The following is a 12,766-nucleotide window of genomic DNA, read 5'->3' as shown; positions in this document are numbered from 1 at the left end:
TATTTGGTCCTGCTAGTGAAGGCAGGGGGCTGGACTTGATGACCTTTCAAGGTCCCTTCCAGTTCTAGGAGATTGGTATATCCCCAATTATTATTATTAACTTCTGGAAGCAACAGCAGAGAGGCATGGTTGTCATCATTTTTTCAGAGTGTTTATTAGTAGCAGAATGAGAATTCTGCTGAAAGAACAGAGCATTTGGATACAAGATGATCCCCTCTCTACACTATGCTCTCTGTTAGGACACTTTTTTTCCCCAACAGTAGCCAGTCCCAGCTGCTCTGGAGGATGGTGCAATGGCCTTAAAAGTGCCCAATTCTGGAATAACCTGCCCCTAGGAAAGTTTCTAAATGACCACATCAGTTCAGTGTTTGCTTACGCTGTGATGCATGAGGGGTTATACCACTTCTAAACATGTCTTATCCCACCCAGGGTAACTGTGGATATTCTCATTATCCTCACTATGATTTTTCTAATCCTACTAAGGGCTTCACCCCAGTGATGTCTAGCAACATCACCTGCCATCTCTGTGCCTCAACTTTCCCTTCCATAAAATGGGATCATTTCACCATCACTGAAATGCCGTACCTCTTGGATGAAACAACTACTTAACAATGCACAAAAGCAGCACATAATTGTCCGGGATAGGAACTGAAGCTTAGGATGAATTTAGATAAGCAGAATTTAAATGAGCAGAGTTGCAATTTAGCCAAGACACAAAAGTTCACACTATTCCTCTTGCAAAAAGTGTCCAGCAATCTTTAATTACCACAAGCATCCAGGATAGTGGTTTTGCATGTCTTTCTCTTCTGAAAGAGTGTTACATCATTTGACTACAGTCCTGAAAGTTGCTGGTTTGAGTCTCACATGATCTCATACTGAAAGGCCATCTCCAATTCACTCAGAAGCTATATGGGTTCCTGATCCATCAGGTTAGGGAAGTCACAGACAGTTGGATGCGATACTGGTCACGTCACTCCCCTGTGTTCTGGTAGCTGTGAAACTGATGTTCCTTTACTGTGTCAGCCGGATAAGCCACTGCCTTGGGGAACTCTGACTTGGACTACTTCCTGCTGAACACTGGGTTTTCCTATGAGGTCTCTGCTCCAAATACTGACCCAGCCCAACTCTGCTTTATCTTGTGGAATCACAGCACAAAGGGGGTGTGGCTGCATATGACTAGATGAAAGAAAGCATACTGCACAACAACACAGAGATGGCATCATCCGGTCAGACTTCTCTGATGTTGCAATGAAGGTTTACTGTATTACTGTAAATAACATAACTGCTGTTACATTTTAGATATGAGCAACTCAGGATGGACTGTATTTCCGTGGATGAAATGCAGTCTAATGAATTAATTAGTTTCTAGCCACAGCTGGAGCACTAGTGATACTGGTTGTTCTTCCGACGATACTGTTGCTGAATTTGAATTAACCAGTGCATCTTTTCCAATCACAAGGTTGCTCAGGCTTGTCACAGTCATAGGGAGATCATCCTCTACATGGGAGCAGGCCACAGGGTGTGGCTATCCTCTGAATCCATGTCTCTTTACCTCTGGGTCCACCTGTGAAAATCCATGGAACCCCGACCATGCAGAATGGCTATTTATGGACATCAGCAGGCTCAGGGAAAGGTTCACTCCTTCTCTTTTGTTGGCTCAGGACATGTTGTACCCTAATTCCTGTGTTTTTAATCCCATCGACCCACATAATAGAGAAGATCATGGTCTCCTTGGTTAGGATAGCTGCCGGGGCAGACTGTGTCAGTGTTCCTAAATAAACGCCTCTCCTTCTCCCCACTGCTCATATAAGCAATCACCATACATGGGCCTTGCACTGTTGTGACAATTTGGACAAAGGGTGTCTTGTTCAACATCCCCAAGACAGTAAGATCCTTATTTTTCCTTCTGTTTAATCTGCTGTAGGTTAAACTACCATATGCAGCCAGTGGTTCCTTCAGTTAATTAACCATTAGCTGTAGTATTGTACCTAGTATTTCTGCTTTGGAAACACAAGCATTTTACGTTGCCATGTCATAGGGTTAAATATCTGGCTTGGTTTGATAAATTTCTTGGGTTGCATTTTACTTTCATTGGAATTGTTCTCTCTTTCTGTCCTCTGGACAATTTTACCCAGAGATCTTCAGCATGGTTAAATCTTAACCAAAGAAAGCACCATCTCTCAAATACTTCCAGGTCTTCCAAAACTAAGGAACAGGAAGAACAAAGTCACTTCCATTTAAAGTCTCCGAAATGGTATTGCAGAGCACTAGCAAGTGAGCCAACAGGCTGTCTGTGTCCCACAGGACCTTTGGGTTTGGTTGATAGTGTTAAAAACAAGCAAAAGCTCCAGAAAACATTCACACAAAATCGGCCCAGCATCCCCTTTCCAAACTCAGGCCTTATTTGTTGATGACTTCATTTAGGCCAGGGTGACCAGACAGCAAGTGTGAAAAATCGGGACAGGGGTGGGAGATAATAGGAGCCTATACAAGATACAGCCCCAAATATCAAGACTGTCCCTATAAAATTGGGGCACCTGGTCACCCTAACCTCATTAAGTCCATGATCCTTTTCAATGGGTCGATTTCAATTGATCCTGGTGTCGATTAAATTAATAGGTGTCTGTGGCTCTTTTGGAGAAGGAAACTCCAGTCTGTTGAGTGCATTTTGCTTCGAGGTTATGGGTTTGTACAAACACAAAATATTTGTCTGCATTTATGTGGGTATGCCTGGGAAGCAACATAGCACACTCATAATTCATCTGCACCTAAAGATACTGAGATTGGAACAGGTAAAAGATATTCTGATATCAATGCCAGGCAGGTCACCATTAAGTCTGTGATTACCTGGTTGAGTTGGTGGAATTCATTGGTGCATGGTACACGCTCTCTGTGATTCTTTGGTGTAGCTGGCTTGCTTCTGTTAGAGAAAGAAAAAAAATAGCTCCAAATTGCACTGATCATATCCTTTTTGTGGATACATCAGAGCACATGGCAAAGGAGACTGACTCAGGTGTTCAATTAATAAAAGTAGAGAAAGATCCAAACCAGATTCCTGGATCCAAATACACCTGAAATGTCATATGTACTGCTTAGGTGAAAATCTTCCCGTTAAAACACAGGGCACAATATTTTGGGAGCATCACTAATGAGTTAGACAATCAGTGAAATTCTGCTTGAATCATGGCTTAAAACCTAAGGAAATTTTGATAGAACGGGCAGCAAGGGTGGCTCTGCCTCAGTGACCCAGATAACCCACTATACTAGCCCTGAATGGCTCAGCCCAGATTCCCTATTGTATGTCCTATGGAATATAAGTTTTCAGATCACCACTTGAACACCTCCTCTCCACTGATGTCTTCACAGCATTATTCGACATTTGTTAGGGGTCTGCAAATGAAAAAAGATTGAAAACCACTGTTCTAGAGGTTTCAATTATTTATAATTTCTGTCTCCCTCTGAATGCGGTACAGTTGGAGTAACAGTAAGTAAGGCAGCCTGATTTACAGATGGAGGGGGTGAAGAATATGATAAAAGGCACCACTAATATATATTTTTAAACCTCTCTATGCTATTTCTAAAAGACTCTTTTTCTGTAAGATATGTGGCACAAACAGAATGCATGGGTGTGTCGTGAGCCACCCAGACACTCACTTGGGATAACCTGCATCATTCACTCATGGCTTCACCACTCACGCAGGAATCCACCCCAAACTCATACCAGCAAAACTTTTACAGCATAGTGCATTCACACACACCCTCTTTTAGAGTTTCGCTGCAAGCTACTTTTCACTGCTGAGTTCATCCATTTTCGTGGCCAATTTTTTTTTTCACCTGATTTTATCTCACTGCTGTGTCATGCTTCATGCAGGTTAAAGCATAGGTGCTGGAACTAGGTGTACTGCCACACCTCCTGGCTTGAAGCGGTTTCTCTCATATTCAGGGTTTACAGTTTGATTCAGTGGCTCTCAGCACCACCCCCACTCTACAAATTGTTCCAGCACCCCTGGGTTAAAGGCAACAGTTCATAAGGAAAAACTATACAAGACCTCGCTGGACAGTCTGCACTGCCCAGAGAGTCACAAAGCCTAACATATTAATGCTTCTTTATATATTCGAGCACCTCACAATCTTTCCTGTATTCATCCTCACAACACCCTGAGAGATATGGAAGTGCTACTACTCCTATTTCAGAGATGAGAAACAGGCCCAGAGATATTAAGTCCCTCACCCAAGATGACACAAAAAGTCTGTGGTAGAGCAGGTAATTGAACCAGGATCACCTGAATCTTAGACTAGAGCCCTATCCAGTGGACTATCCTCCCTTTCATCGTCATGTTTTATGAGCAAGGCAAAAGACTGATGCTCACCAGTTTAATAAGGGTCAAACTTCACTCATGTATTTCACTTACAAACAATTATGTTGGTTTTCAACATACTGGGCCTGCTCTTGCTGATTTCATTTGGCAGCGCACACCCGTTCAATAACCCATTTTAGCTGCCCCCTGTTGAATATCAGATACCGAGCCATTGCAACACCACAAAGATCACACACTGTGTCCTACCTCTGCATGCTTCTAGTTGTCCTGTCAGGACTTTTCTAATCTCAGAAACCCAGATGTTTTTCAACTCGATGGAAGATGCCTGTAAACACAGGAAAGGTACAAAGCAGATATAGTCCAATACCACTGGCAATCCTATAGTTGCTTTAACCTAAAATTAACTGTTAGCCCTTTCTTGTGATAAACCTCTATGACAAGAACTGGGACCAAAAAAGCAAAGGGCCCTTTACAAAATGAAAAATTACATTGGATCTAAAAGTTCCCATCATTATTTTTCTATCTGGACTCCTGAGTCGTTTTCCATCATTTCATTTTCTTTTTCATCCACATCGAAATCACGACAAATTTCCTCAGAGATAAAGGTGACATTAGAACTTCATGAGCAGCGTGACTAGGCAGGCTCAGGATCACTGCTGCTCTAATAATGTACTTATTCTGAGAAAGGGAGTAACATTAAGATCACAATCTCGTTTCCTTCATATTCTCGTTGTCTTCGCCACTACAGGAAATTACATCCTGGCTAAAGGAAACATGGCTGAAAGGAAGCAAACTCCTTTATAGAAAACATTGTCTTTACCTGAATGATATAGACCTCTTCTCGGCCATTATACCAGATCTCAAACTTCTTGTTATCGCCCTTTACATTTTCTGTGATGCCAACCGTACTCATCTGTTGCAAAATAAAAAAGGAAGACTCGGAATTTAATATTAACTTACTTTTAAATGATATCCCCTCTGAAGGGCACTATACAATGGACGTGTCCTATTCTGGATACTTTAACAGAGTGCATAAAATATGTTTGAATTATTTTTTAATCAACTTAAAATTCATCATTGCATCCTTTTAACTGTCAGTATTTCTCTCTAACAGATTACAGAAAGCAATCAGTAGCAGCACATTTGTTAAATTCAAATGTTGACCCTGTGAGGCACTGATCACTGTGTTCCCAATCCAGCAAAGAACTTAAGCATGTGAATTGTCCTAGCGACTCCATCATCAAATTGATGTGCTTTGCTGGATCAGGGCCAGGATCTTGCAGATCACTCCCCATGGCTCTGTGAAATGATCTCTCTTCCTACGTGCAGACCTGTTGACTTCAGTGGTATTCCATGTCAATGCAGGACTCTGCCCGCACAAATCTTATTGGGGAACTGGGGCCTAAGATGCTTGTGGTAAGGATTTGAGTGCTGAGCATCCACAACTCCCATTAGCTTTCATGTTCAGCATCTCTATGGATTAAGCCCTAAGACTGCAGCTTGGCAAATCATATCACATAAGAATCTGGAGGCCAAAAAAAGGATTTAGGGCAAACAAAACTGTAGGTACTTTTGATAGTTTCCAAACGCATGAGGACAAAAGACTGAAAATATCAACACAACAAAGCTAATGTCTATAATCCCATAAAACTCTTAAACTGTATTTTTCATCTCCCATTTCATCAGGCTGGATAGAGTCTGTATTACACACTGCACTAATATAGTCAGGTATATGCTGTAGGTGTTCTCTATAAAAGGTTGCCTCAGAAATTCCGCTTTGTACACTTGTTCAGATTGCAAGTCGAATGCAATGATAGAAAGCAAGGTCATATTTTAAAGCATATACACGCGAGGTGGGGGGTGGGGGGCGGGTACAGCTAAAGTTGGGTGATCAACCTTAACTCTGCATTACCTGACTCTTGAGAGCTTGGTTACTCAACCTTAACTAGACTGTTGCCTAGCAAGTAAAGGGCTGCTTGGACAACCTTACTAATGAAAGGAAGGGCTGTAGGACTGGGTGCTCATTTTCTATAGGGTATATACAGCAAAACTAGCAGCTCTTCACCTCTGCCCCTCAGCATGGGGAGGGGAAATTCTTTATACGTAGGCTTGGAAGGATTCAATCTTTATCAGTACATGCTGATAAATATCAATTTCACCGGCCACATCAAAACCGCCGAAAAAATATTTCCATTAACGATCATCGAAATTTACAGATACGCAGCATTTTTTTGTACTTTGCCTGACAAACCCTTAGTGTTTGATTTAAGAATATTTACTTTGTATATTTTGACATGTGATGGGGACAATTTGTGTTTTAATGGTTAGAAAGCTTGAACTTTTTGAATCTCAATGTCTAGTATCATGAAATAATTACTAGCTGGCCTCCCCCAATTTTGAGCAACTGAAACATTGAAATAGATAAAAATCTTTTAAAAATGCTTAAAATACACAATGATATTATCTGTCAAAATTTCAAAAAATAAAAATAAAATTCTGCCAAGTGCACTTATAGGGAAGAGGCCCTGCACCTACAGATCCAAAGAGCAGGAGCACGCTCACATGCTATAACATAAGACAAATTGGAATTCTTATCCCATCTTACATACAAGACACACATACTCTATTACTTTTATGTTTTTGAATAGCTGATGCCTTCATAAATAGACATGGTTAACGGCCGGTGTATTGCAGCGTCACACACATAATCTTGTCCCAGATGTTGCCAGCTGAAGTCCAGAGGATCAGGCCATTGTACTTGATGGGAGAATTTGACCGCCAGGAGTGTAACAAATGTTAATAAACAGTGTCAGGATTCAGGGGTTGGAACCTCACCTCAGTGAATTTCAAGAGTCATCAAGTTTTTGGGGGATTCATTTGCAGATATTTTTGTAACACAACATAGGTTGGAGTTCACAAGCACAGTCCTGCTCCACCGACATCAACAGGAAAATGCCCAGTGCCTAAAACTAGAGCATGATGGGGCCCTCTATCTAGAACAATCAGAGACGGACCCAAAAACTGCTTATCCCTGCGCCTCGCTCTAGGATGTAGCCAGTGCAGAACACTTACGTCTTCACTCTACAGTAAGCTAACTAACTTCCCCTGGAATTTGGGGCCCTTTCTGCTACAGATCTAATGGAGTTCAGACGAAAATTCAGATCCAGATGAAAAAATTCAGAGCCAGACCTAGGTTTGGATTTCAAAGATGCCTGAAGTTCCAGGGTTCATTGGCCCATCTCCAACTGGTGTTTCACTCAATTAAAAATGAGATCATTCCCAGAGCTCCTGCCTTATTCAACTTGCCTCCATAGAAAAGGTCATTCATACTTCTAATCTTGTCTTTAAAATGTCCACCTCCATGCTATTTTAAACTTGCTTCAATAGCGGATATATACCTCTCCTCTCCTTCTCTACCATGCACGTTACCTTTAAAGAATTCTTAAAGCTGTATGAAGGAGACTTCTCATGGCCGTCCGTGTTTTCATCCCGTTTCTTGCAGAAGAGCAGGATCTTTGTGTAGAGAAAGAGGTGCCTCTGCATCGGTTTGAACCTAGCCAAGTCCTTCACCTTGCTATGGCCCTTCTTGTGATCAGTCCAGACGTTGAACGAGCCCTGCATCAGCAGCTTGCCAAGCTCATGCACGTCACCCTGTCGGACAAGAGTGGGGAAAAGAAGGGTTTTCACATGGGTGACGTTCAAACCAGAAAAATGGAGGGCAGATTCATTTTCCCCAGTTAAAATCAAAGGATTGATGGGTGTGACTAGGGAACCAAAGGTCCCCATTGTGGGCCACAGCACTGGGCTATCTAGGGCGCTCGGAATCAGCGTGCAGCCAGGGCTAAAGAGTCAGCTGCGTGCTTCACTGTCCAGCTCTACTCCCCAGCCGTAACCTCTGTGGCTCATAAAAGGGTTCACAAGCCCAATACTGGGCATAGGCAGAAGGGACAGGAGCAACTGCCCTGCTTACAGGTGGCCAGACTGACCACACTCCAACACAGCTTCAAGAACGGCCGGTCATGGAGACATGCACCCACAGCTGTGACCAATAAAGAAATCAAGACCGGCTACACAGGAGGGAAAACAGAATGGGATAGCAGAGGGGCAAGGTTCCCCAGCCAGGCTGCCTCTAAGACACTGACACGGAGACAAAGGAGGCCTGCCAGCCCTGGAGTTAAAGGGATGATAGACTCAATTTAGGTTAAGAATTTAAGGACTGGTCTAAGTGTAGGTGCATTAAAGGGGACCAGTCAGGAGAAAACTGGGGTCCCTAGAGAGACTCCCCGGGATCAGCTGACAGGCTCCCTCACTTATCCATTCCCCCTGCCATTTTCCATGCCCACAACATCTAAGTCGCATCCCTCCTAGTTAAGACAATCAGCTCCGGCCTCTCTGAGGGACTTCTGCAGCTCTGCTAGACTGGGGCTCTTGTCTGATGACTCCCAGGAGTTTGATGAGAGGGAGAAGCTGCCTCTATCAAAAAATGACAATCTGGGCTCCAACATCCCTCCCCTCCAGAGCAGTGTTAAGGGGCCTTAGGGCTTGTCTACACTGCCCCGCAGTGTGCACCATCGGGGGACTGAACACCAGTGTGCCTCCAAGTGCTGCGCAGTAACTCACCTGTGCAAACTAAATGGTTCCTAGCTCGCGCTGATGTAACCCTGTTTGAAGAGGAACCTTTCAGTCCATGACCACCACAGCCACGCAGAGGAGTTACAGGGCAGCACTTTGGTGTGCACTGCTATTCCTACCCATAGTCTGAACTGCGGGACAGTGTAGATGTATCATTAGTGTCCAGTAATCTGAGCACAAGCCTGTACCCTGGGAGACCATGGTCCAATTCCTGCTCTGTCACAGACATCCAGGCTGACCTGGGTATGTCAGGTAGGGCCAGATGTGTAAAGTTTTTCACCTGCCTATCTGCATCTCTGGGCGCCTGGATTCTGGCCCTTAGTCTCTCTGTGCCTCAGTTTTCCATCTGTAGCCCGGGGGATAAAAGCCCTGCCCCATCTCAGAGGGGTGTGCAAGGATAAATACATTAAAGATTGTGAGGTGCTCAGATACTATGGGGATGGGTGCCAGATACGTACCAGAGAGAGCGAGAATAAGCGTCAGACCTGCTTTAAGAGCCTGATCCAAAGCCCACCCATGTCAATGGGGGAATATCTGTATCAACTGTAATTGACTTTGGATCAGATCCTAGGAGCACAAGATGTGTAAAATATTTTAGTACTAAAGAGTGTAGGAGTAAAATGGGTGAAAGGAGTGTCAAAGTTATGCGTTAATGGACATTAAGAAACAGAGAAGGGACCTATTATACCTGCAAACTATTTTATAAGGAGTAATTTGTATCTGGTTTCAGAGTGGTAGCTGTATCAGTCTGTATCAGTAAAACAACAAGGAGTCCATGTGGCATCTTAGGACTCCTCGTTGCTTCTTTTAATTTGTATCTGTGATACAGGATTATAGAACAAGCAACGATTCCTTTGACACGGATAAGTTTTGGTCCCAATCCTAAGACTTGTACAGGGAGTCAATTGCAGGACCTGTACAGGGAGTCAATTGTTAGGCCAGGGCTGCCCAGAGGATTCCGGGGGTCTGGGGCCTGGGGCCATCAGCGGCAGGCGGCTCTGATGGACCTCCCGCAGGCGTGCCTGTGGAGGGTCCGCTAGTCCCGTGGCTCCGGTGGAGCATCCGCAGCCATGCCTGCAGGAGGTCCACCGGAGCCGCGGGATCGGCAAGCAGCAGGGCGCCCCCCATGCGGATAAATGTCTAGACCCGGCCCTGTTTGGCGGCGGGGTGCCGTTCCGTTCTGGGACCTGCCGCCGAAGTGCCCCGAAGACACGTGGCGGGGGCCCTCCGCCGGCGAATTACCGCTGAAGCGGGACCCGCCGCCGAAGTGCAGCCCGCTCTTCGGCAGTAATTTGGTGGCGGGGGACCCCTGCCGCGGGTCTTCGGGGCACTTCGGCGGCGGGACCCGGAACGGAAGGGCCCCCCACCGCTGAATTACCACCAAAGACCGGTTTGCACTTCAGCGGCAGGTCCCACTTTGGCGGTAATTCGCTGGCAGGGGGGTCCTTCCCCCGGAGCAGAAGGACCCCCCCGCCGGCAAAGACCGGGAGTGGAAGAAGCTCTGGGGCCCGGCCCCGCAAGAGTTTTCGGGCCCCCTGGAGCAAGTGAAGGACCCCGCTCCAGGGGCCCCGAAAAACTCTCGTGGGGGCCCCTGCGGAGCCCAGGGCAAATTGCCCCTCTTGCCCCCCCCCCCCCCCCGGGCGGCCCTGTGTTAGTCTGGATCTATAAAAGAGGCAAAGAGTTCTGTGGCACCTTATAGGCTAACAGACGTATTGGAGCATGAGCTTTCATGGGTGCATCCGATGAAGTGGGTATTCACCCACGAAAGCTCATGCTCCAATATGTTTGTTAGTCTATAAGATGCCACAGAATTCCCATTTTGTTACTCACGTCAATGTTGTTTTTCAGAACAAAGATGACTACTACAGTACAGTAATTAGAAACTATTCCTATTCTAATTGCTCAACAATGAGCTGAGATCTGTTAATCAACTGATACTGGGTGAAATTCACCCATGCCCAGGGCCACACAAGGCATCATTGAAGTCCTTCAGGCTTTGAGGGCTTATGTGGGACTTAAACAGTGCATAGGCTTAGCGCTAGTCCTTTGTACAGTGGGGAAGAGACATTATTATATAGTGTATGTGTTTGCTACTATTGTAACAAATCCACAGCAAGGCAGAACTTCAGTATTGTTGCTCCACCTTGTACACACCCTGGCCAACTTAAAACTTTTTGCAACCGCAGGGTTAGCACTCAGATCCTCCTGTTCCACAAGCATTTGCTCCACTACGTGAGCTGAAGGAGCATGTCCATTAGGTGTTGACAGGACATTATCTATGACACACGCTGGGCAGTTCTAATTCCATCCTGTAAAGAGCAGCACTGACCATAGGTTTCTACCTATTAGCTAATTCATTACAATATCATCTAGTGCTCTTAGCTCCCAGATACATATATAATTGGTGATATATTATGAATCACAGAATCCTAGAAATTGGAAATTGCTAAAGGCATGTTAAGAACCTAGTCCATCCTGTCGCACAATGAAAGATTACTTTTCTGATCCAGATATTACAGAATATTCTCCGGTGTTTTGTCCCATTATACTTGACACTAATAGGCTTTCCACACTTCCTTTTGGAGACTATTCCCCAACTCAACACAGCTTCCCAACACAGTTTTTCCTGACATTCAGCCTAAATTTTACTTTAATGTCCATTCCATTATTCCTACTTATAAATTGCTTGAACCAGACTAAATAAATTCTTCCTTAGTCTTTACATCCTTCTGATATTTCTAAATGATGAGCACATCCCCATCAGTCCACACTGGTCTAACACCGCGTTATTTAAAGTCGTTCTTTTAATAGTCATTCTTTTCTCATGCGGTAATCACTGCTACCTCTTAATCAGCGACTCATTTCTCTTTGTAGATGAGGGCCACATTCATCCCTGATAAAAAGCGACCAAGAGTCCTGTGGCACCTTATAGACCAACAGACGTTCTGGAGCATGAGCTTTTGTGGGTGAATACTCACTTGGTCAGATGCATATGCAAAGCTCATGCTCCAAAACGTCTGTTAGTCTATAAGGTGCCACAGGACTCTTGGCTGCTTTTACTGATGCAGACTAACATGGCTACCCCCTGATACATTTATCCCTGATGTAACTCAGCTGACTTCACTGCAGTTACCACTGATTTGCATTGCTACTACTGTTGTCATCAATATATTTGAGTGTAGGCTTCTATTGCCCAATTTATACACCAACCAGCTTTTCCTGGCCCATAGCTAGTGCCTTGGGATTTTGGGGGTCTGTACTGGGGTCACATACAGTTTTCAACCACTACCTTATTCTGGACCAGTCAAGCCTGCTTCTTCCCATGTACAAACTTCAGTGTCAAACTCATTGCTCAAAGGAGCTGCATCCTGCTGTCACATCCCCTACCCCCACCTCCTGCACATATTGCTCAGTTGAAATTTTGTCATTTATATTTGATCACTGCTACATCTCATCCTGTGTCTTTCTGTCAGAGACCTGTCACCTGGGCAGGCTCTGAGTTAGAGATCAGAAATCTGGACGCCTGCAACATGCAATAGTGGTGTGTATGTCATGATTGGATCTGGTTGGAACATTGCCCAGTCCATGACTAATAATACAAATAATACATAATACAAATAATAAATAATAATAATACCTCATATCCCGTGATGGCTATTTGATGCATGGAATCATTCACTGACTTGATGATATCAAGCATTGTGGCCAGCGCCTCTTCCAATTCGGCCGTGCCTTCAGAATTCTTGCTGCATTTCAGCATTTCCTATTTAAGCAATGAAGACAGCCATATCAAGGGACATCTCAAAAGTCCATAT

The 12,766-nt window shown here is 44.5% G+C and overlaps 1 protein-coding gene across 4 annotated transcripts in view; it reads right to left on the bottom strand.

The window, feature by feature from the left end:
• The window catches only part of MCF2L2 (MCF.2 cell line derived transforming sequence-like 2), a 296,056-nt gene that overhangs the window by 22,161 nt on the left and 261,129 nt on the right, over window positions 1-12,766 (bottom strand). For all 4 annotated transcript variants that reach the window (XM_030575473.1, XM_030575475.1, XM_030575476.1 and 1 more), the window contains exons 21-25: window positions 12,589-12,714; window positions 7,749-7,970; window positions 5,140-5,232; window positions 4,566-4,644; window positions 2,848-2,920 (exon numbers count right to left, since the gene is read on the bottom strand). In XM_030575473.1, coding sequence (XP_030431333.1) covers window positions 2,848-2,920; window positions 4,566-4,644; window positions 5,140-5,232; window positions 7,749-7,970; window positions 12,589-12,714 — 593 coding nt within the window. The remainder of the gene's footprint in view (window positions 1-2,847; window positions 2,921-4,565; window positions 4,645-5,139; window positions 5,233-7,748; window positions 7,971-12,588; window positions 12,715-12,766) is intronic.

The sequence above is a fragment of the Gopherus evgoodei genome, chromosome 9 (assembly GCF_007399415.2).
Source record: "Gopherus evgoodei ecotype Sinaloan lineage chromosome 9, rGopEvg1_v1.p, whole genome shotgun sequence".
Lineage (NCBI taxonomy): Eukaryota > Metazoa > Chordata > Testudines > Testudinidae > Gopherus > Gopherus evgoodei.
This window is presented reverse-complemented; position numbering and strand designations above follow the sequence as displayed.